The sequence below is a fragment of the Leptinotarsa decemlineata genome, unplaced genomic scaffold, assembly GCF_025532065.1.
Source record: "Leptinotarsa decemlineata unplaced genomic scaffold, Ldec_3_MD MMD2_P_RNA_scaffold_4, whole genome shotgun sequence".
Classification (NCBI taxonomy): Eukaryota; Metazoa; Arthropoda; class Insecta; order Coleoptera; family Chrysomelidae; genus Leptinotarsa; species Leptinotarsa decemlineata.
In genome coordinates, this window is record NW_027412531.1 from 1,388,042 (window position 1) to 1,414,163 (window position 26,122).

Here is a 26,122-nt window from a genome sequence, read left to right on the forward strand (position 1 = left end):
TTCTTCAATTTTAATTCTTATTCGTGATTCAACTATTGGATATCTTGTGGAGTGTTTCGTATTGCTAACACTGTGCCTCGAGTGCCAAGACTTCGTCGTATTCCTCAATTTATTAATTTTGGGAGAGGACGAATTATTGGTTTACGTGAGGCAGGTTTTTCAGTTAGACGAATTTCAAGAAGAACCAATAGATTTGAATTGAAGGGGTTATATTTTTAGGAGTGATTAATTTTTGGGAAAGAAAGTTTTTGGCTTTCTACTACTCTTGATATACTATACTCAGTTTGTATTTCAAATATTTGTTGTGGTGTTCATATAGAAGTATTTGTTTCGAAAGAATTTTTTTCTTTCATGTAATTCAATGTTTATATGAAAGTAGCTGTTTCAGGAGGACTTTCTTTCAGTTTATGTCTGAAAGTTACTTCTTTGCATGATCTACACATCCATGTATAGAGTTACTTATTTTAAAATTGATTACTTCCTTCCTTTCCTTGGAAGATCCCCTCATCCTTGATTCCTGTATCAAGATGGAGTAGTAGAAAGCCAAAAAGTTTCTTTCCCAAACACCAATCGATCTTTGCGTACTGTTATAAGATGTTACCAGGCATAGACCCAAGAAGAGCAAGAACATAGAGCTAGAGGCACCGGTCGTCGCAGGAGAACAATAGCGCCTGAGAATCGCCGATTAAGACTTTTGGCTCTTAGGTTTATTTCTACTAGGGCAATTGCCCTACAAAATTATTAAAATATGTGTTCCTTACTCAACTCCAGTTCTAACATATTTAGTCAACAAATGCCTTGAAACCAGTATCTTCCCGGAACTATGAAAACGATCTATTATTTTTCCTATAAATAAAATTTCTAAACCCTTGACACCAAATGATTTGAGGCCCATAAATATAGTACCGGCAATATCAAAAATTATAGAAAAGGCAGCCTATGGTAAGATATACTCCTATGTCTCTGATAATAATATCCTGCCTGAACACCAATCTGATTTTCGAAAACATCACAGTACATCTAGTGCTCTGTTGAAAATAACCAACGATATTTTTCCAGCCACCGATAATGAAAATGTCACTCTTTTCTTGTCTCGCGATTACAGTAAGGCTTTGGCACCATGAATCACGATCTGATGTGCGCTAAACTTGGTTTTTTTGGTTTCAGTATGGAGGCATGTGACTTTATTAGTTCATTTTTTTAAAATAGAAAGCAACGTGTTGTGATAAATGGTAGTCAGCCTGATGATACGAGTGTATGTCATGGAGCCCCGCAAGGTCCAATTCTCGCCCCGCTACTCTTTATTATCTACACATCTGACTTCTACGGTCCTTATGTTATTCAACATTCATACATATGCAGACGACACTAACTTTCACTACTTCGATAAAGTAAATCAGCTTATTGATCACGAAACATCGCTCAATAATGATATGAAAAATCTTGTTCAGATTTCGCAACAAGACTGTCTAAACCTTACTCCTAGTAAATCATCTTCAATAATTTTTGGAAAAGCCAAAGATCGGGGAAGGACCATGGATAATACCGATTTGTATATTGCTGGACATTCTGTGGAATTGACTGACGAAATGAAATGTTTAGGACTTGATATAGACTACAACATCAGATTTGTTCAAGTCAATACTCTTATTCAAAGGTCGTACGGTACTCTGAAACATCTGTATTCAAACAGACACTATCTTAGTAGGTCTCTCAAAATTACCCTTTCAGACGTACTGATTCTATCTATGTTTAATTATTGCGATGTCGTCTATGGCCCTTGTATCGATTCCATAACTTCTGCAAGAATTCAGAAAATACAGAACGCCTACATTTGACTAATATTCAGCTTGAATTACAGAGATCATATACAGAAGAGAATTGCATTTCGCTTGTTTCATTTACAAACTGATAAAAACACAACAACCCCCTTATTTGGTAAATAAACTCCTTCCCAGATTCCTCCTTAGATTCAACAATAATTTTGACATTCCGAATCATAACAGCACTATCTATGAACGATCTTTCACGTATCATGCTGTAACAATGTATAATTCATTCAGTGAATCTTTGAAAAATTCATCACTACCCCTATTCAAAAGTAAACTTAAAACTGAATTGCTCAGCCAACAGTGATCCAAACAATAACATTTGAATTTAATCTTACTATTATCCTGAAGTTGCCATTGATTTTTTGGAATGTTTCTTTTTTTTTCAAACGTGGTTGAGTGGAAGAATAGCGCTTCGCTAAACTCCGCCACGTAAAATAAAGACCATTTATTATTATTATTATTATATATTTTTCAAATGAAGTTTGTGGAGATCAAATCGTGAGGCTACACCTCACGATTTGAAAAATTTATTAAAAAAAAATGAAGTCTTCATTCACCTGTGTAATAAAAACCACTGAAGAGTCCAATTAGTCAGTAACGTGTCGTATTTATTGATTTTGCCTACAAATTGGAAGAATCAATTGAAAAAAATGTCTATACTTAGCTTTCCTTAGTGATCTATCTTTCGGAAAACAATCCATTTCCATTTTCAAAACCCAAAATCCACTTTAAAACTTTCGCCTCAATTATTAATAGCTGAAAAAATTAAAGATAAATCGATAGAGGATCTGCTGAAGTGTAGTTAGTAAAGGGCAAACTCAAAAGTTCATCCCGAAAAGTTACGGCGTAATATAATCTACTGGAAAGTCCACTTATTCCGTGAATTGAATTCATGAATTTTGTCTACAAATTGAAAAAATCAATTGAAAAAATTTAATATTGATACTTAGCTTTTTTAAGTGGTTAACAATTCCCTTTGCCCTTCAGTTCATTACAGCAGATTCTCTATTAATTTGTCTTTTGTTTTTATTCAAATCCAGAAAAACAGTATAAAATGTCGAGCCCTCCACAAAAAAATGTCATTTAAAGAATGAATAAATGTAATGTCGTCTGATTTTTATTTTCAGGTGGGAGATTGCAGCATGGCATTTTCGAGGGATATTGTTAGTGATCGTTTCAATTGTACTCGCAGTAACATGGTCACAATTCATCTATAATAAGTTTTGCGCAAAAAACTTGGATGAAATTCCAAACAACAAGTTCTTACGTATCATATTACAAACCTCCAAGAAAATCATGAATAGTTTCCACATCAGGCTCTCTCTGTTTTCTATGATTTACTTCCTCATTTTCATGCCACTTCTTTTTGAAATGGTGAGACATTATGCATTACATTGATTCATAGAATCAAATCATCAATTATGTCGATAACGTTTTATATTCAGTTGATAATTTTTCTAATTCACTGACATTCGAGACAAATAAGTATATGGGTTGAAAAGTTCGTAGGCTAACACACAGATGGCGATACTAGTATTGAATCAGTATGATTTCCAGTTAACTCTAATCTTCAAAGGATAAGTGTTCAACTTTCACAGGTATCAGACTATTAGTTTGTGAGATAAAATATTTGGAGTGAAGCAAATTTTGTTAGTTTGAAGAAAATAGATGAAAAGGAGATGCGTGTGTTAATAAAGAATTGCTTTTTGGCAAAAATAATACTGCTGAAGCCAAGACGTGATAAATAAAGTGTTATCCCCAAAGAAGCACCATATGGGAAACTTATTTATTAAGGGTTTTTAACAAAAAGTTATTTTTGATGAAAGTTTGTGTATCCCCTAAAACTAAACATGCACCAACAAAATACAGTACAACACACGTAATATACGAGGAGCCTTCAAATATTTAATTTTGAGACAAGAGTAAAGTAGTTATTTTGAAAAATCTCGGAAAATGTTTTTCAGAAAAGTTGTTCAGCATTAAAAAATACATCTAGATTTGAAGTCATGGCCATCAAAGTAGATATTACAAATTACACAACTATGGTATTAACCACGGTCAATATTTTGAAGAGCAAAATAATTTTCTAGGTTTTTGGTGTAAGGTTATTTTTATTTTTTGTTCACCCCCAAAAGTACTTAAAACTATACAGTATTGTAACAAGAACTCAATATTCAATAATATCAAATCACAAAACATCAAAATAAAATAGGTATTTTGAAACAAACTTATTGATTTCCTGGAGATTATTTTGAAGAATTATTTTGAACAAGAAAATCTCCAGAAAATCAATGAGTCTGTTCCGAAATACCTATTTTATTTTGAGGTTTTGTGATTTGATATTATCGAGTATTAAGTAATTGTTACAATTCAACATTCTCTCCGAGAATCAATTTGGCTTCAGAGAAGGTCGCTCTACAGAGGATGCGATTTATCTATTAACTCGTGAAATCTATAGTTCTCTGGACAGGAAAATTCCCCTGTTATGTATTTTCGTCGATTTATTGAGAGCTTTTGACACCGTATGTCACAAAAGATTACTACATAAGATCGAGTCCTATGGAATAAGATGTCCCGCATTCGATTTGTTGAAGGATTATCTGTCTGATCGAAAACAAATGGTGGGTATTGATGGGGTTTTTAGCCGCTCGAGGGTCGTGACCTATGGAGTGCCGCAGGGTACCGTTCTAGGACCACTTCTATTTACCGTTTATATGAATACGTTGATGAAAATCGGATCAACGGGAAGTCTTTTCAGCTTTGCGGATGATACAGCCATTATGTACAAGGGAGAATCTTGGTCCGACCTAAAAATTATTGAGGCCCAAATTGACTTTCAAAAAATATGTGATTGATTTAAATACAACAGATTAACATTAAATAGCGAAAAAACGTATTACTTACCGTTCACAATTTACTCTAACCATTTACCTAATCTAGGACCTTTGGAAATAGACAAAGATACGGTGATAGTGGAAAAAAATTAAACGAAATATCTCGGAATCATTATAGATAGGCACATGAGATGGGACTTGCATATTACCAGCGTAAAGAATAAATTGAGAGGATTGCTAAGCAAATTCAGATATCTGGTCGGCTATATGAACATGGAAAACCCCAAAATATTGTATTTTGCACTGGTCCAGTCTCAGCTATCCTACGGCATCCTGGGATGGGGTGGAGTGGCAGAAAATAACTTGAGTAGTTTGAGTGTAATACAAAGGTGGATATTGAGAATAATATTTAAAAAAAAACATGAGGTATTCATCGGATCTACTTTATTCCGAAAACTATATATTTGATATTAGACAAATATTCTGCCAAAGAATATTAACTTCTATGAATAAAAACCGAATTTCTCTCCAATCCATTGAGCATATATATAATAAAAGAACTAAGATGAATTTTAAAAATGTTCCGTGCCGTGAAAAGTGTATTGGGCAACGTTCCGTAGAATTCTTGGCTCGGAAAATATTCAATTTGCTACCAGATGAAATAAAAGTTATTAAAAATTATTTTTATTCCAAGCGTTATGTAAAAACATGGATAAACAGAACTGATAGAATAATATTCAACAATGTTATCAACCTGAAATTTTTGAAATAGCTTATGATTGCTTTTGCTGAATCGTTACGATATTGTCACACTTACCCAATATAGACTTAGAAACACGGAATTGATACATTTACACTAATTTGACGCATTTACCTTATTGTGACCCTTTACTCGATATGGACTTCCCACCTAGATTATGTTACAAATTTACTTCTCTCTATTTATATATATTTTCTTATACATTCATGTATCACGCATAAGCATTTTTGCTTCAGTGATTAGTATGTTTGTTTTCAAGAATTGTTTTAATTTATAAACGTGTTGTAATTTGTGTTTTATCGAAAATAAACATTATCATTATTATTATTAATACTGTATAACATTGAGTAATTTTCGCTGTTAACAAAAAATAAAAATAACTTTGCACCAAAAACTTTGAAAATTATTTTACTCCTTACAAAAATTGACTGTGGTTAACACCATAGTTATGTATTTCTTGATATTACATGCTTTCGAAATGAACCTATACAGGATGCTGTTTACATATCGTTTTAGCAATTTTTTTTCGTAGTCCCCATTTAAAAAAATTGCTAAAAATAAATCACTTAGATGGTCATGACTTCCAATCTAGATATATTTTTTATTGCTGAACAACTTTTTCAAAAACATTTCCCGAAATTTTCCAAAATAAGAGTACTTTACTCATGCTTTAATGTATTTTGTTGGTGGAAAATAAATAAAAAAAATGCTTTCGTATAATTCAATGTTTATATGAAAGTATCTGTTTCAGGAGGACTTTCTTTCAGTTTGTGTCTGAAAGTTACTTCTTTGCATGATCTACACATTCATATATAGAGTTACTTCCCTTCTTTGGAATACTCCCTCATCCTTCTTAAGCGTATTGGTTTAGATGAGTCATTTCATATAATGTGTTTAGGTTCCCAAAGGATAAAATGATGAGAAAAAAAATTGGTGAAAATATTGAAAAGAAAGAAATACAATCCTACTACTCTTCCAAAACTTTATAGAAATCATTCAAAAAGTGACTACAAATGAAAGGGCAATAGGGCCGTGACGTAACTGCCCTACTACATTTGATTTTTAATAATTAATTACGGAAAAACTACGGTACTTAGAGAGCTGAAACAAAGTGCACTGGTTTTCAATTTGAAATTTCTATCAAGTGAACTATAGACCAAAAATCATGAAACAAGCCCTTTGACAATCCGCTTTCAATAATGGAGAAAATATTAATTTTTGCCAAGACGCCTCATCTCCCCTTTAATATTTGAAAATTTACTCAGTTTATTCAAGGAATGCTTTGCTATAGGTTATGGATCTGTCCTGAACACTGATGGAGGGGTGGAAATGGATGCAAGTATAATGGTAGGAGATACTTTGAGTGCCGGAGCCGTTACAGTTGTTAAAGATTCTCATAGTATCCCATAGGTGATACTAGTATCCCATAAGGTGATACTATTTGTTGGAAAATAGTTTGATAAATATAAATGAGGTAAAATGAACACCGAGGACGAAGCTCGCAGTGGACACCCCAAAGAGTCTGTTAGCGATAAAAACATAAGAAAAAGTCCACAAAGTGAGGTTAACCAAGAGAGTTGAAGCACTAGAAGTATCAAAAGAAAGTGTTGAACATGTACATAAATATTTGGGTATGCGAAAGCTATTTCCGAAGTGGGTGCTACGCGAGCTCATAATCAACGATTTATTGGAAAAAAACAAGAATCCAATATATTGCTTTGCTGACGACAGCAGAATTGCAACAACTGTGGCTGCTCATCGTTTTGAGGTTCAACCCAGTACACTTCGAACTTCATTGTTTGAGAGCTCTTTCATTTGGAGAACGGCGTTTATGTAGAATGAACTTCCTGAGAATGTTTTTCCAAATGGATTCAATCTCCAGCGATTCAAATCCAGTGTGAATCACTCCTTTCACACAGACACCGCTCTGAGAGCGCCTTAAGGATTTTGCTGTAGTGCTTGTGTGTTGTCCTTGAAGAAATTGACCGAAAACAACAACGAATTGATGATTCTGAGCAATATTTGAAGCTCTTCCACCATGAAAAACCCGAATTTATGCGTTGATTCAAGACAAGGGATGGAACATGGATCCATCATTCCACACCAGAATCAAAAAGAGTAGACTGCACGTATTCCACCATCTACAAAGCGTACAAAGATGCAACAGCCTGCTGGCAAAGTTATGGTATCAGTATTTTGGGATGTGCAGGGTATGACGTTCATCAACTATTTCAGAAAATAAAAAATCATCAACAGCGACTATTACATAGCTTTATTGGGGCGTTCGAAGTACGAAATCGTGGAATAATAGCCCTGAAGTGCTGTTTCATCAAGACAATGCACCGCGTCACAAATCAATGAAAACGATGGCAAAATTGCATGAATTGAGCTTTCAATTGAAAGAAATGTATCGCCGATGAAGAGATAATCGTCGAAAGTGAGGCCCATTTCGAGGCTAAAGACAAATAGTACTATGAAAATGGTATCGACCGCTATAATCATTGTATCTCACGTTCAAAGGCAACTATTCCTTCTTCACATGATTTTGATGGGATAATGCATTGCCTTTATTTCAGTACGGAACTGAAATCTCTCCAAAACAAGTCGAAATATGTGTACATTCATCAGTCTCCTATCAAGGTTAATCCACAAGTGATTGATCCACCTCTTCCTTTTTCAGTGCGGTCAATGGATATAGGTCATTATCGCCCCCACAAATATGAGCTGCAGTCCTCGTGTTTTTGGTTCCCTTTCAGTGGAAGAGCTTCATGGAGCAAGAACTGAATCGATTCCTCTACGAAACCCTTCATCACTCGGAAGGATCGATTGCAGCTTGAGAAATAGTTCTGATGCAGATTATGTGGAACATGTTCTTCCTTACGAATCAGTAGGCAGTTTTCCTGAGAATCTTGAGATAAAAATTGGATTATATAATTTAGCAAACACTTGTTACATGAATAGCATTTCACAAGTGTTGTTCAAGACGAAGAATTTCAAGAAAGAAGTTTTAATGATGAATGAGAACGGGAATGTGTCCTACTTATTCATCAAACTCAAACACCTCTTCATGCAGCTGCAGTTTCGTAAGAAGGTATCATCTTTCCCTCCAACCAATTTCCTGGAGTCTTGGAAGTCCACTAGATACTCGTTAGGACAACAAGAGGATTGTTCTAAATTCTTGAGGTTCTTGTTGAATACTCTTCGTGAGCAGGAAAATAGCAGAATCTATACCCATGACCGCTCTGGATTGAATGATTCCGTTCAATTCACCTCGTCTTCTGTTAGTAGATCTTTTTCAGGAAAAATCCTCACTAGTTTACTTTGTAGTTCATGTTTAAGAGGTTACAAAAACGATGGTGATTTTCTGGAATATGACTGATAAACTAATCCGTGAAAAGCTTATTGTTAAATCATCTGAAAATAGAGATTTCAACTGATCAACTGTATTGCCAAATATGTGTCAAACCAACTGACTTTTATGAGCCAATAAGTATAGCTAAGGCACCGGTCAATCTAATATTAACACTGATGATCTTCAAACATGACTCAACCTCTGATTGAAGCACCAAACTCTTACGAAGGTTCGAAATAGATGAACACTTCAATCTACCAGATCACTTTCATATTCTTCATGCGGTAATTTTCCACTCTGGTTCTGGTGTTGAATCTGGTCATTATTACGCATTAGTCAAAGATGAAACGGACTGGTTAAAGTTTGATAAAAGTCGTGTCACTGAATATTCTGACAACATCTTGAATTCATTGGAGCCTCTGGAGATATATAATCAAGATCTTCAGATGATGTGGTGCTGCAGGTTCATCAACTGAACAGAAATCCTAATTCAAATATGAAAACAATTCGTGAAACAATGACCGAAGCCATCACTACCAACAGCTCGCAGTTACTCTCAATATCTAACGATGGTGCCGAGGCTAACGATCAGGTCTATCACTCCAATGACCTGCGTTCAATTCTTCATCGAAAACTTTTTTATGATGATGAAACAAAAATGTGTTGAGCGAAAAAGATGGGATAACGTAAGCGCGCCACGTGACTGGGTGGTTTGTCTCGTTGAGGAAAACGCCTGTTCGTCTGTCTGCCTGAACTATTTATCTCCACAGAAAATTTTAATTCACCACCACGATGTTCTAAGATGCAGAAGCGTGTATTCTGATTAGCTGGTGAGCTGCGTAACAGTTTGAGAACGCTACGTGACAACTTGGTACACTTTGATTTGTTCACCGCCTAACTAGCTGGGTGACAGGACACCACGTGACAATTTGGTGCACACTGGTTGCCTGGGTGGTCTGTCTGTCTGTCTGCTGAGAGGCAACTTGACTGGTGTGATTGCGTCACAGTCTGCCTAAATTAGGGCAAGATCTACTGAGTTTTCCTGCAGCTGAAAAAGCAGATGCACCACTGGAATTAATCAAGCTGCCCCGGAACGCCAATTAATTTTTGTTGTTGTCATTTCATAATTTCATAATTTGTATTATTTTTGAATGATGAAATCGAAATTTACCAAAAAAATTGTTATCCCACGAACTTTTCAGCCCAACGATGTATGATGTTCTAATGGAAGAGCAAGTTCATTATTAGTCTCTAAACAGTTTCACGATTTTTTTCACAAAAGGTTTGTCCTTGTCACCATAAGTTATTAACTCTGATTTTTCAATCCGTTATAAGCACAACAGTTGAAAATCAAATGCCTGAAGACGGTATTGTATAAAGAAACACCCGTGACGTTTTTGTAACAGTTTTTAGTGAAAATCTCATAATAAAGTGTTTCTTGAACGATTCAAAATTTTCTAAGTTTTTTATTTTTTTATATTTTATTCAATAGCAAGATTAAGATACTTTAGTACAATCAAATCTTTACTAAACGTCACTGTGTGATTGATATTTCCGTTGGAGATTCATATTTTCCGAGAATAAGCATTTGAATTCATGTTGACTTAATGAACAAATTGATAATCATGACACTCGGCTGACACAAAATAAATCTCAAAAATGTGTTTTTTCTAATTCATATACGTCTTGCTGTAGGAATTCAGTTCATGAAATGAAAATCACGAATCCTAATATTTGCTTGAATGTCATTTTGAAAAATTTTTTTTCCGATTATGGAAAATGTTAGCCGAAAATTTCATATGATTTGTTTGTTGCAGGTCAAATGTACAAATACTATGAATGAAGGACATGAAAACAAAACGAATCTCACATTGTTAAATACAACTTTGGAAAAAAAATCCATATGTTTATCACCTTGGGTAAGTAGAAAAATTTGAAAAGACGGAGTCTGTTGGGTATCTAGAATCCTGGACATGATAGATAGAATTGGAAACTCTGGCGTGAAATAGAGTCATTGAAAACACTTTTCCAATACCACAACAGAAATATATCTCTTCATCATGTATTGTACTAACCAAGTTTACATCATCTGGAGATAATAATTGAAAGAGTTTCAGTTATTACCTGACGAAGTAAACTTAGTCAACGAAACGTGCATATTTCTGTTCTGGTATCGAAAAAGTGTACATACAGTGTACAGTGCGATGACTCTCGAGTATTTTGGAAAATAATGACTCATTTCCTGAAAATTAGCAAAAGAAGGTTTTTTGATATACTTTATCGAATGAAAATAATGGCGTTTTTACAATACTTTTCGTTAAACTTCAAGTTAATACTAACTTCCTTAATACGGATGTGAAATTTTCATATTTTTGAGAACCTGATATAATTCTAATGTGAGGTTATGCAATTCATCCTAAAGCAGATAAATACAGTTTAAAAAACTAAAAAACATGCTTTTAAAGAACATTGAACTGAAAAGTCAAAAATATTTCTTTAAATAAACTTAAACCAAAAACGAACAAAAAATACTAGTATTATTGTGGAAAAAGCGACAGGCGCTTGATAAACAAAAAATATGGCACAAAGCTCCCACGCTTTTTTTCGGTATGAGTAATTCCCGCCGTTTGGCAGCAGTTGGTCATTTTCGGCTTCATTATAGGTTTCCATATATTGCGTATCTCTACGCTAGCTTGGCTGAATGCATTGTTGGACAACATATACGCGGCTTGTTTGAATTTTCTAAACCAGTGTTCCTCGTTGTGGATAATTTCAGCTTGTGCCCACTTGATGTTATGTTGATGAGTCCAAAAATGCTCTGTCATTCCAGATTTGCTGGTTTCTCCTCGCTGTGTGTGTTTTCTGTGCTCGGCAATGCGAACTTTCAATGGCCTCTTAGTTTCAGCGATGTATGATTCTCCGCCCTCGCAGGGTATCCGGTAAATGCAATTCTTGAAATGGCGGTCCGCGTTTGGTGGCCTGGTTTTTGTGAGGCTGCTACGGATAGTGTTCCCAGATCTGAAGCAGGTTCTGATGCTATACTTGGACATATTTCTTCTTATCCTTTCCTTCAATTCTCTGGTGTGAGGAAGTACAAGTACTGGTTGTGGCGGCTTTTTTCCTTGTGAGGCTTTTGCTGTCCTTTAACTATTATTTTTCACGTATAGTCAGTGGGCATACTTGAAGACTGGCTATAAATCAAATCATCTAAAAGAACAATTCGTTCAGGCCAGTCTCAACACCCTACACAGTAGGTTAATGGACTGACACCTATCAGAAAACAACTACTCCCCTGGCTAATACCACGAAGGGCGTTGGATTATATCCGACAGGTGTCAGTGCAGGATTCTTCACTGAAGTTATTCCTGCATATGCTGTTGGCGATACAACTGCCGCAATAGATTTTCAATTATTGGAACACACTTGCAGACCGGTTTCGGGCTGTTTGGCCACTCGTCAGTGCAAGGTAGTGTATATCATCAACATGAAGTCGATGATAGGTGTCAGTCCATTAACCTACTGTGTAGGGTGTTGAGACTGGCCTGAACGAATTGTTCTTTTAGATGATTTGATTTATAGCCAGTCTTCAAGTATGCCCACTGACTATACGTGAAAGATTTCTTTCCTTTTACGAGGAATTGGGCAAATTTGGATATGCAGTTGGTTACCTCGTTCACAGGCAGATGGAGCAACGACAAACCTGTTGTTTGTTGTAGTCTTCAGCTTAGTTCGAGGAATGATACTCTGACGGAATTCGATTTTCAATTATCGGAAATCATCGACTTCATGTTGATGATATACACTACCTTGCACTGACGAGTGGCCAAACAGCCCGAAACCGGTCTGCAAGTGTGTTCCAATAATTGAAAATCTATTGCGGCAGTTGTATCGCCAACAGCATATGCAGGAATAACTTCAGTGAAGAATCCTGCACTGACACCTGTCGGATATAATCCAACGCCCTTCGTGGTATTAGCCAGGGGAGTAGTTGTTTTCTGATAGGTGTCAGTCCATTAACCTACTGTGTAGGGTGTTGAGACTGGCCTGAACGAATTGTTCTTTTAGATGATTTGATTTATAGCCAGTCTTCAAGTATGCCCACTGACTATACGTGAAAGATTTCTTTCCTTTTACGAGGAATTGGGCAAATTTGGATATGCAGTTGGTTACCTCGTTCACAGGCAGATGGAGCAACGACAAACCTGTTGTTTGTTGTAGTCTTCAGCTTAGTTCGAGGAATGATACTCTGACGGAATTCGATTTTCAATTATCGGAAATCATCGACTTCATGTTGATGATATACACTACCTTGCACTGACGAGTGGCCAAACAGCCCGAAACCGGTCTGCAAGTGTGTTCCAATAATTGAAAATCTATTGCGGCAGTTGTATCGCCAACAGCATATGCAGGAATAACTTCAGTGAAGAATCCTGCACTGACACCTGTCGGATATAATCCAACGCCCTTCGTGGTATTAGCCAGGGGAGTAGTTGTTTTCTGATAGGTGTCAGTCCATTAACCTACTGTGTAGGGTGTTGAGACTGGCCTGAACGAATTGTTCTTTTAGATGATTTGATTTATAGCCAGTCTTCAAGTATGCCCACTGACTATACGTGAAAGATTTCTTTCCTTTTACGAGGAATTGGGCAAATTTGGATATGCAGTTGGTTACCTCGTTCACAGGCAGATGGAGCAACGACAAACCTGTTGTTTGTTGTAGTCTTCAGCTTAGTTCGAGGAATGATACTCTGACGGAATTCGATTTTCAATTATCGGAAATCATCGACTTCATGTTGATGATATACACTACCTTGCACTGACGAGTGGCCAAACAGCCCGAAACCGGTCTGCAAGTGTGTTCCAATAATTGAAAATCTATTGCGGCAGTTGTATCGCCAACAGCATATGCAGGAATAACTTCAGTGAAGAATCCTGCACTGACACCTGTCGGATATAATCCAACGCCCTTCGTGGTATTAGCCAGGGGAGTAGTTGTTTTCTGATAGGTGTCAGTCCATTAACCTACTGTGTAGGGTGTTGAGACTGGCCTGAACGAATTGTTCTTTTAGATGATTTGCTTTAACTATTACTTTGGAGTGATCAGTATGTCATATTAGACAATGGAAGTCCGATTTAATGAAATGCACAACGAAATATTTTCAACTACTTTCAAACAATTTAGCTTCTCATGACTCACCAGTACGGATAAACAGAAATAAATGATTGTTAATTGAGTGACTTTTGCGTTCATAAGTATAGACGACAGAGGTAAAATTTCATTACATGGAACATTGTCATCCTCAATGGCAGACATCTGCCATTGAGGATGGAATTAGACACTTGTCACATCGCTTCTTCAGCACCCATATGGATAACATTACAAGATGAAGCACTCAGTTCATTGTTGAAATCACGACTTAGTGTCAAGAATGAGTTCAATCTACACATTCCATCGATAATATTACGTGATGAATATCACTGGAGATTTTTTCCAACACCAAAGCGTTATGTTTGTTTGAAAGTGATTGACAATGTTTCATGATGAATTTCACTAGTTCGGACTTCCATTGTCTAATATATGAAATGGTTTGAAATCCCCGAAACAACTGAAAACACAAAAGGAATTGAAAATGAATAGCTGAAAATAACAATTATATCAAGCAAAAATAACCTGAAATGAAATAATAGTGAAATAAAATTCAAGTAAAAATAGAACAATTGAACAAAAAGTGAAGAAATACAAATGAAAATAAAATAAAGATTTGAGAGATTCCAAGCCACGTTAGTTCACGACGTTTCGATTGTTAGTATCTACAATCGTCTTATGGTGATGACTCGACTGATTCATCCGAAAGATGACTATTTATGGGTCGTGCTCGACCCATAAAAGTACTCGAACGACCCATATATAGTCATCTCACGGAGGAATCAGTCCAGTCATCACCCGAAGACGATTGTAGATAGTAACAATCGAAACGTTGTGAACTAACGTGACTTGGAATCTCTTAACTTTTTATTTTATTGTCATTTGTATTTTTTTACTTTTTATTCAATCGTTCTATTTTTACTTGTATTTTATTTCACTCTGATTTCATTTCAGGTTATTTTTGCTTTATACAATTGTTATTTTCAGCTATTCATTTTTAATTTTTCTTTTTCTGTTGTTTCGGGGATTTCAAATCATTTTATATATAAGACAATGGAGGTCCGAACTAGTGAAATTCACCAAAGCGTTATTTTAACACGTTGGCACGTGTTTCGACCACCAAGTGATCATCTTCAAGAGGAACATCAAACAGTTTGATCTTCCTCTTGAAAATGGTGTTGGGAAAAACTTCATTAATATTCATTATTACATCAAAGGTTCCAAACAGTGCATCACAAGGATGCAAGTTTGTGGAGATCAAATCGTTTAGGTGTAGTTTGTGAAATGACTATGATGATTTGTTCACTCACTCGAATTGACTGCCGTGTTGGTCGGTGGTTCAAGCCCTAGTCTGAACGTCCGATCTTCACTTGCTATCGTCCAACCCGTGTTAGGAATCACACGTTAAAAGGTAAGACCTCGTTAATCCTTAGCTCGCACAAGTTTCGACTTCTGAGGGTTGTCGATCGTAGGGGTGCGACAGCTGGTTAACGGAAAAACAGATTTTAAACAGATTTTAAACAGATCTTCAGCAAGTAACGGCCGAATCAATCAAAAAAAAAACATCACAAGGATATTACGTAATGACATTAATTTGCTTATTGGATTTAATCTTTTGAATGAACTTAACTTCTTCATGTAATATTCTGAAATTGATTTTTTCAAGTACTTTTTTGATTTCAATTATCTGTTATTCATAATGGTTTTTATGTTTTTAAGAGGTATATGCATGTTGTATTGAACCTTTCGTTTGACTTTTTCCATACAGCATGAAATGTCTCCAGGAAATAAATTCATATTTTTTTCTATCTCATTCTATTCTATTGATTCAATCCTGTCTTCGGGACAATCCCTCATTCTCACTCATATTTCAGAGTGGTACAAAATGAACACCTCTCATGTGGTAGAATGAATTTTCAAGTGAACTATTTCAAAAAAATTAGATATTTTACTTAATATACTCCAGGTCTGCTGCAAGCATTTGTTCAATATAGAAAACACTTAGCAATACTTGGTATAAGTTATATCGAGTGGTCCAACGAAAAGTATGCACCTTGCTTTTCTCCTTTTTTTGTAACTTAACGCAAAAATGCTCGAACAGGTCAATTTTGCTTTTGAGGGGGACACATTTTAGATGTATTTTTCTACCCGTGCCTTCAACCCCCTAGCGAGGGTGAGTAACAACCCTAAAATTTCAAATGGAAAGTGGGGTCGAGTGATATATCATTTGAAAGGACACAAAATTCTCTTTCTAATGATACCTAATTTGTTGTATTTACTTGAATAGTTATAAAAAAAGCAAGAACATTTTCTCGATATTTTTGGTGTTGATGAAAATACGGAAAAAACAGCATTTTCATCACTACTTCATTCCTCAATTTCTCTCGTGCGTTTTTTGGTTCAAATAACAACAGCAGCTAAGTGTACAAAAAGAATTTAGGCAAACGTTCATTGATTCAGTTCGGTTGCTTTTGAAATTATTTCAACTTTAGTGTAAAAATGGTTTATTCCATTCCTGAACTTGTTGAAATTGTTAAACTTCATTATCAACATAATAGTTGTGCTAGACTTACTGCTCGCCTCTTTAATAACAGTCATCACGAGAAACATGTGAATGTTTCGTACGTTGCAAAGTTAGTCCAAAAGTTTGTCGATACCGGATCTGTCTGTAATGTGAAACACCAGCCACGGAAACCGATCAGAAATGAAGCAGTGGAAGTCGCTGTTTTGGGACATGTTGAATTGGATCATACTCAAAGTACCCGTCAGCTTGCTGCGGCCTCAGGTGTCTCCCGTTCGTCCATAATACGGATATTAAAAGCCTATAAATTTCATCCGTACAAAGTCAAATTAGTACAGGAACTCAGTGAAGATGATCATGATAGAAGGCTGCAATTTTGTGAACAACTGAGCCAGCTACTAATTGATGATCCGCACCTATCATTCAACACGTGCTTTTCCGATGAGAGTACATTTTTTTTGAATGGAGCTGTGAGTAGGCATAATTGCCGTTACTGGTATGACAGTAACCCACACTTATTCCGAGAGATCCATACCCAGTACTCTCAAAAAATTAATGTCTGGTGTGGCATATCACGTAGTCATATTGTAGGGCCACGTTTTATTCCTAGGAATTTAACTGGTGATGTCTACCTGAACATGCTTGAAGATACAATTGATCCTCTCATAACAGAAATAATTGAAAATGACCAAAATCATAATGATGATCGGCTTCATTTCCAGCAAGATGGAGCACCTCCTCACTATGTTGCTCCGGTAAGAGAGTTTTTAGATGACCGGTTTCCTGAACGGTGGATTGGAAGGAGAGGCCCCATCAAATGACCTGCCAGGTCACCTGATTTATCGCCTTCAGACTTTTTCTTCTGGGTAAAACTTGAAAAATAAATATTTTGCTACGCAGCCCGAGTCCATAGGAGATCTTCGCCAACGAATTACAGCAGGGTGCAGAAGTATAACACCTGATATGCTACAGAATGTTAGGAATAAACTTGAACAAAATCTGTATTATTCTATGGAAGCGAATGGGTCACATTTTCAGCACTTTCTGAAGTAGGATTCTACTAAGTCAATTGCACATTTCATAGTACTGGGTTGTAGTTGTTTTTTTATTTTCATAATACCTACATGTTTGGGTGAAATACAACAAATTAGGTATCATTGTAAAGAGAATTTTGTGCCCTTTCGAATGATATTTCACTTGACCCCACTTTCCATTTAAAATTTTAGGGTTGTTACTCACCCTCGCTAGGGGGTTGAAGGCACAGGTAGAAAAATACATCTAAAATGTGTCCCCCTCAAAAGCAAAATTGACCTATCCGAGCATTTTTGCGTTGAGTTACAAAAAAAGGAGAAAAATAAGGTGCATACTTTTCGTTGGACCACTCTGTATAATAACAATTATCGTTTTCATTAGCTCACATATAGATGTAACACAACAGAAATACTGAGAAAAATAGGAGATATACCGCGTATCAAGTTTTGAAGCATTTTTCTGAATTATATCTTTTAATTTTCAGAATATGACTGAAACCTGCCTCTTGACTATCATCATCATATTCTTATTCGTGAGGATTTTCATCTGGATCAAGCTCTTCTATGCCATCATAGTGGTAGTTTTTTATAGTTATTGCGTTCTGAATTTCAGAACACGTTATTATGCGGTGAGTATTTTTTTTCTTTTCATACTCCACTTTCTCTACTCTAACTGAAATCTCAAACTAACGGAAATATTTCAGAATTCCAGTAGGTACTACAATAAAATATAATAATAATGATGATAGACGTTCCAGACAAAAGGTACAGGGCCTACCGCCAGGCGCCTATATCCATCGACACAATGCGGCCCTAAGAATGCTTTATTACCACCTACAGCACTTTTACGGTATTAACGAGCCACCGGTGTTGCTCTACGCTCCGGGGGACATTGAATCTGTTGTGGGAAACGAAAAATTCCAAATGTATTCAAACCATTCGTTCCCCACCCCGATGTGGATGAAATATCCAGTATTTCTCTTCGAACTCTACATATTTCATCCAGGATACTATGCCAAGATGATTTCTTTGATTATTGGAGTCCTTGGTGGAATGATGCCCTTTCTACTTTCGAATCTCAAGATGATATCGGCTAACCGCACTAAGGCAGAAATATGAGTCGAACAAATGCAGAAGGCTGTTATTCTCGGCTCAGTACGCTTGCTCAGGACACCTGATTCTTGGACCCAAAGATCACTTACCCGACGGTGTGGGGAGTGATAGTTGGTTGATTATGCTGGGTCGCCCTCTCGAATGTAACAGGTGTTCGTGGGATAGTACCAGACCAGCGCGAACTGAAAATAATGATGATAATTTTTTTCCAAGAAACATACAATGTTCATACTAGGAAAAAAACAATATAGAAAAAAACAGAAGATAATTCAACTGATTATCCCAAATTGAAATGTATGGAATATATCAAATATTGGAAATAATATAAAGGTTCATAAAAGTAGATATTTTCCCAGATTTTTTCATTCTGCTGATATTTAAAAAAAAAATTTGACTCATTTATTCAATATTCAAAATCCTATTTTTGAGTAATTATAATAATCACTGATTATTTCGAAAATCAAATTAGAGTGTTTAATTTTTTTTGTCAAATGAATAAATGTGCAAAATTCAAATTTGTATAATACTGATATGTCTGATTGGTATTGGTATGATCTGATATGATTGCGTACGGCTGGTGTAAACCTCGAAGTAGGAATTGAGGCTGGGCCTATGACAGGAAGCGCTTACTGCGCAACCTCTGCTGCAGGCAACAAGTGATGTAGTTGAACCCAGGTTTCTATTTTATAAACCCTACACAATACAAATCAAGCAGAACACAGAGTCAGATGCTACAAATGCAATACGGATTTATACAGACGGCTCAAAAACCAAAGAAGGCTCAGGTTGTGGAGTGTTCTCCAGATCACTAAGCCTGAGGATTAAGTGGGGAATGGGAAGAAATACCAGCGTGGTCCAAATAGAGCTGGCTGGTATCTCTATCGCCACAGAAGAAATAACCAGGAAATGAGTTTCTGGCAAAAACATAACAATCTGCACTGATAGCAGACAAGCCCTATTAACCTTGAACAGACAACGTGTTACCTCAGGGCTAGTACTAGAGTGCCACCAAGTTTTAGCCAACGCCTCGGTTGATAATAACATTATTCTGAGGTGGGTTAAAGGGCACGACAGGAGTAAAGGTAATCGCATTGCCGATTCCTTAGCCAAGGAAGCGGCTGGACTAAGAATTTTTAGGACCCAGTGGCACCTACGGCCCGATGACTTCGACAATTGCGGAACTAGTCAAATGTTACACCCATGCTCAATCCTTAAAGAGATGGGATGGAATCAAAGGATGTGATCTTGACAGGATCACCTTGGGCGACCCTGGGAAGCGCTTGCGCCGAAGAAATATCTGGCGATGACCAGGAAAAATTTACGCCTAATAGTAGGATTTCTGACTGGCCGCTGTCAACTAAGGAAACACCTTCATAATATGGGGCACACCTTTATGCAGGATGTGTGAAGATGAGACTGTCAGGCATGTCTTGTGCGAGTGTCCGGAGTTATCGTCAATAAGAAAGTGTGTGTTCGGCGAGTCTTGGCCTACACCAGCTGATATAAAGGGGATGTCTCCCAGTAACCTGTCCACCTTGCTGGAAAGGACAGGATGGACGATGACCTAGGACGACAACTCCTCGGGAAGATGTACAATGGGTCATATGTGGCCTAAGTGCGTGGGCTTACACTCACCCTCGATTCAAATTCAATGTGAGTCGCTACTTTCGCACAGGCACAGGCATCAAACTTCAACATCCGAATCTGTTTCACAATGAAATGGAAGAACTCAATGAACTTTACCAAAATAAAGACAAATTTCATCTATCAGAACTTTGGCATTTAAGAGAAAGTGAAGTAGAGAGTTCGAATTTAGAGAAAGGGGTTTCAAATTAGTAACTGTGCAATTTATGTGGCAGTTTTAAAAATTTACGAAAACGAAAGATTTTTTGAAGATTATCAAAGAAAAAATATCTTTCCCAAGTTTTTTTTGAACATTATTATGAAACTGTCATGATCGAGGTTGTTTTCTAGTTTAGAAATATAAAAGTATGCTTTTGAACTGGACGTTTATTTTCAGGCCTGACTATTCTGTGTAATAACTGACAATTTATTCAATGAATCCACCCATTTCGAATGGTTCTCTAGAAATACTGAAATAGAAGATCAGGAGAAAAAATTAACAGAAAAATATTTTCATCTCTTCCGTTTCAGGACAGTGAAACATTCAACCCCTCAGTTGAACCACAACTGGCTCACATCATGAGTGTTATATTTTCGACAGTATTACTTCATTTACTTGACAGGCAAACAGATTACATGAACAGACTAGCCTACCTCCTGAATGAAAAAGTGAAAAGTGAACAGGAAGAAGCACGTGAACTTGAATATGTGAACGAGAGTCTGCTCCTCAACATACTTCCGAAGCACGTAGGTATGTTTTTATCTATACAAGTCACAACATAAGGTAAGTTTAAAAAAAATCTGTTTCAAAATCTGTTTTTCCGTTAATCAGCTGTCGCCCCTATACGAACTACAACTCTCAGAAGTTTTGAAACTTGTGCGAGCTAAGAACTAACAAGTTCTTACCTTTTAACATGTGATTCCTAACACGGTTGCAGAATCATCCCAGCTTCAACCAGTTAAATTCTCTCGAGAAAAATATCTGGTCGAGGCAGGAATCGAACCCACGGTCTTCCAATCGTGAGTCGGGCGTCGGGCGCACTACCACCACCGCCAATTCCACAACCAGTTTGAGAACCATAATCCACTAAAGACAAATTAGTATTTTGAATGGAAATATTCTCGTGTGAAATTATTATTTGAGTACTTGAGCAGTGAAGTTGCTGTTCTTCGGGTGTACAAAAAGTAGTGGAAAATGTAGTATAACAAATTCCAGAAGATTCAATAGTTGTAGTATACGATGGGTACCTAAACGGAACATTTTCATCAGAAAATACTTCATTCATTGAATTATATTGAATTGAATATCAATAAAATTTCCAATACTCTTTATGGAAAGGACTTTTCAATATATCACACACCTGCATAACTTACCTGACCAGGCATAGTTAGGATTACCGGTAGAGAAGAGGATGTCTTTGCATTTCAATCAGTGTTGTTAATGATAAATTATACTTGAGGTAAGGGTATCTGGTAAATGAAATTTAATCTGATCAGATCTGAAGCAGGTTCTGATGTTGTACTTGGACCCACACAACCAGTGCTTGTACTTTCCTACATCATGGGTTCATCAGATAAATAAGAAGAATTGGATCCAATTGGAATCGCGGACTGCGATTCCAATGATTCCATTTACCGGATACCCTGTCGGTGCGGAAAATCCTATATTTGTGAAACTAAGAGGCCGTTGAATGTTCGCATTACCGAGCACAAGGAACACACACAGCGAGGGAAACCATCAAATCAGGAATAGCAGAGCATGTTTGGACCCATCAACATAACATCGAGTGGTCTCGAGCTGAGATCATACACTGAGAGGAACATTTGTTTAGGAGGAAATTCGAAGAAGCCGCATACATGTTGTCCAACAATGTATTCAGCCGAGCTAGTGTAGAGATACGCAATACACGCAATCGAGGGGAAACCCAAAATCAAGCGAAAAATTACCAACTCCCGCCAAACGGTCATCTTCTACTAAACCGGCGAAGCGGAGAAATGGAAAACGGAGATAAGTGAAAGTACTCGAAGTCATCACCCGAAGATGATTGTGGATACTAACAATCGAAACGTCGTGAAGTAACTTGGCTTGAAATCTCTTAACTTTTATTTTCAATTTTTGTTCAGTTATTCTATTTTTACTTATATTGTATCTCACTGTTATTTTATTTCAGGTATTTTTTTGCTAGATGTAATTGTTATTTTCAGCTATTCTTTTTCAATTTTTCTTTCTTCATTAGTTTGTCCATATCACTTCAGCTTTTCTTTTCAACACACTTTCATAAGCTTCACTTGTATGTTTGTTTGTAATCGACTCCTTTGGACTCGATCCTGACTAACTTTAAACGAACTATATGTATTTTTAACTTTTTACAGTTGTCAGGAATCGGTGACAATACTATACTCTCATGTTTATCCCTTCATTCTGATCTGGATCGCCAGGATTGAACAATTTCCTCACATATACTGTCTGTGTGATAGCAAGTAAAACAATCAAAGTGTCTGCGCATGCGTATATATTTTAGATTGAAACAAATGTACTTGAAATAGCAAGCCAAATTGAAAAGTTGATAATACATAATAGTTTGAAACACTACAAAACATGCTTCAATAGCAACACAGATTAAAAAATTGAAAATAATTCTAAACTAATTTAAGATTGTGTTCAACATCGTGTCCTATGGCTTGATGTAACTAGTAATTTTTGATAAGTCTGAAATCAGAATGAATCTATTCAAAATAAAATCAATTTTGTTTTAAAAAATCGTGGAGTGTGAAATATACATTGTTATAAATACTTGGTTAGGAGCTGTTTGCCAGATTGGAGGTTTGATGAAATTAAAATGTGAAGCATCCCACACCTTTTCACAACAAAATTAATTTTTTTGTAAATAAATTTATTCTGATATCAGACTTATTGAAAGTCATTACTTACATCAAGCCATACGACATATTATCGATGTGGAACGTAATATTAAATCATTTTCGAATAATTTTTTATTTTTTCGTTTGTATTGCTTTTGAAGCTTGGTTTTTAATTACAATATGACATCCTATACAAATAAAATAATTACGAAGGAGTTAAGCTTCTTTAGTTGCTCCCATAACTGATAAATAATATTAATGATGATAATAATCAATGAGAAGAGAAAGGAAAATTTCTAGGTTTTTACCACTTTTATTTTTAACTAACGTTACTGCAGTTTCCTCCTATATGTATAGACATTCTCAAACTTATACAATAAACTAACAATGATTTCTTACATTCGCCAATATATACCATTCAGGTACTTGATTGAGTACCTGAATTTACAGTTCACAATACGGATGTGCAAATTTAAAAACCAGAGAGTGAATTAAATCGATTTGATCATTTAACAGGTTGCACCCGCAATGTTTATGCTTGTGAATTTCCAAGAATTCTAAATTATTCAACGACATCATTCGTCACAAAAAATACAGAATATCCTACTTGTATTTACAAAAATTGAGGAAGACTTCATGACAAAAGCGCGTATCGTCAACTTAACCTGTTTTCCATCTCTACGCTATAATACTCGTAAAACTTCTCATCCATGGCATATCCGCCGTAATATATCACGATAAAAACACCTGGATCGAACAATAATCAGTTGAAGTGATTTGTACTTTTACAATTCGAACCGTTTTCCTTTCAGTTCAGAAGTTTTTTGAGTTTTCTTCTACGAATTCATACATGCCAAAAATGTATCACTTTATAAAAGTCCATTGAATTATTCTCAATTTTCTCATTCCAGCAAAAGTTTATTTGGATGTGAACCGGGAAATGCAGGACCTGTATTTCGAGAAACACGATAATGTTGCAGTCATGTTTGCTTCGCTCATTACCGATGATGATCTTCAAGACTATCTAGATGATCGAGAATTTATTCTCTTGATGAATAAATACATAACTTCATTTGATACAGTGAGTATTCACAAATGCAATTAATGAATCATATATTGTGTTCTTCTGTGCTTCTGTTGTATTATTCATAAGAGAGTACATAAGATCGCAGAAACTGTTCCTATCTCTCACTAAAACGTCTGAAGTAGAATAAATCCAAATCAGGAGGTGAAGAAAACATTTCTTCATCTTCTATATTGCATTCCTGATGATTAAAAGTGTCTGTCAACTGATCACCAAAATAAAAATTATGAAATGAATTAAATGCTACAATTGATATTTCTTTGGAATATTCAGATATCTGGTCATTCGTAATGTTAAGCTTCATACAAAATCGCTTCTGGAGACCACATGGAGTGAACATTCACACAACATATTTTCATAAGGAAAGAAAAGGTTTGGCTTTCTACTTCTCCCTCTTCATATAAAAAATTGTGGGAATTCTCCAAAGAAAGAAACTGAGCAATCAATTCAAAAAATTACCTTCTACAAAGATCTGTAGATCACGCAATTGAGTTACACGAAAGAAAAATACTTTTGAAACCAATACTTTTATATGAATACTGAATTATACATTGTACCAGACAATCGTTATGGAATCGAATCCGATACTATTCACAGGATTGTTACACAATATAGTAAATGAAAGAGGAAAAATTCCGCTAACAAGGAACACTGTCATCCTCACTAGAGGATATCCGATGTTTCAGAATAGCTTCAGTAGCAGCTACTCTGTCTTACATTTCAAAAATATTTACTTCTTCATCTGGATTATTTGTGAAATTACAATTCTCACAAAACAGTTCGTCTTCAACAATGTGTAAGATTTCAGCTTCAGTGATTGGTCTATTCACACTACAAAAAAACGGAATCAGTTATTTCATATTAATATAAATGGGGAATAATTCATTCATTCAATGGAATATAAAATGTACCTATGTTTCATATAACACTATCAATAAACACGGGAACACACAAAGCTCGATTTACACGTCAGAACAAAGAAGATGTAGCGATAAGAGAATACTTAAAGCATCACCCTGTCCTGAACAAACGGTTGGCTTGGTAGGGGCGTGTCTCGGCACATCGCACCTGCCGTTCCAAACCCTTCTCGTCGTAGTGGCCTCCTGGCCTCCCCGACCTGAACCTTAGGGATTTCGACGTCCATTCCCAGTCGAAGTATGACGCCAGGTTTTCTAGTGGCTCGTACTAGCTCGTTGTAGGTTTGGATTTGGTTTGGCAACTGGTCCCGCCGTGAGGGCACCCCCAAGACTCCACCGTCTTCAGGGAAGTCCCCTGGCCTACCACCACTCCCTAGAACTTCCGCTAGGGCGTCAGTTCCGGACTCGTTCAAGATGCGAGTCGCTTCTGTGCGCAACACATCCCTCTCTTCCCAAGAACTGCTAAGGGTTGCTGCTTGGGGGCAGCTCGATGCCGGGTATCGGACGTCCTTCACTGCGTCTAATTCCATGGTTCCAAGAGCCTCTCCACATTTGGCACTGTCGTATCTATTGCAAATTGCGCTCGCGCTTGTCATGCCCCAATATGCATTTTCGGTTTTCTTAAAAATTCGATAACAATGACTCTGACTTGGAGATGGGCAGAGGGGAGAATTCACAGAAAGCTACAACTTTAAGGTCACCCTTAGATCGCGAAATTAATTTCCTAACCAAGACCTACAGGATGATCTGAGCTAAGATATTAAGGAACACGGAGCCTTACTAGTGAACTGCACCCTAGGATGAGGGCCGTTCGCAGGATATGGATAGAAGGTTTCGATATCCTCGAAAGTTCCCAACGGTAACGTTTAGTCGATAGCCCGAAGGACTGATCTAATGATGGCTTGACCCCCCCAAGTTTAATCTCGATACACCTAGGCCAGTTAACACCGCAAGGTTAGCCTGGTGCGTGCGTCTGGGCAACTTCAGTAGAGACCTACTTTTCCTGCGTAGGATTTTGGTGCCACACAAGAACCTGAACAAACGAAG

General features: G+C 36.5%; 1 protein-coding gene across 5 annotated transcripts in view; it reads left to right on the plus strand.

Annotated features, from left to right (window-relative positions):
* LOC111514735 (adenylate cyclase type 2) overlaps window positions 1–26,122 on the plus strand; it is a 77,365-nt gene that overhangs the window by 44,106 nt on the left and 7,137 nt on the right. For 3 of the 5 annotated variants that reach the window (XM_074186643.1, XM_074186641.1, XM_074186645.1), the window contains 5 exons: window positions 2,960–3,206; window positions 10,596–10,697; window positions 17,962–18,105; window positions 20,744–20,963; window positions 23,986–24,155. In XM_074186643.1, coding sequence (XP_074042744.1) covers window positions 2,960–3,206; window positions 10,596–10,697; window positions 17,962–18,105; window positions 20,744–20,963; window positions 23,986–24,155 — 883 coding nt within the window. Of the gene's footprint in view, window positions 1–2,959; window positions 3,207–10,595; window positions 10,698–17,961; window positions 18,106–20,743; window positions 20,964–23,985; window positions 24,156–26,122 lie in introns of those variants that run through there. The other 2 variants (XM_074186644.1, XM_074186642.1) reach the window with 2 other exon arrangements.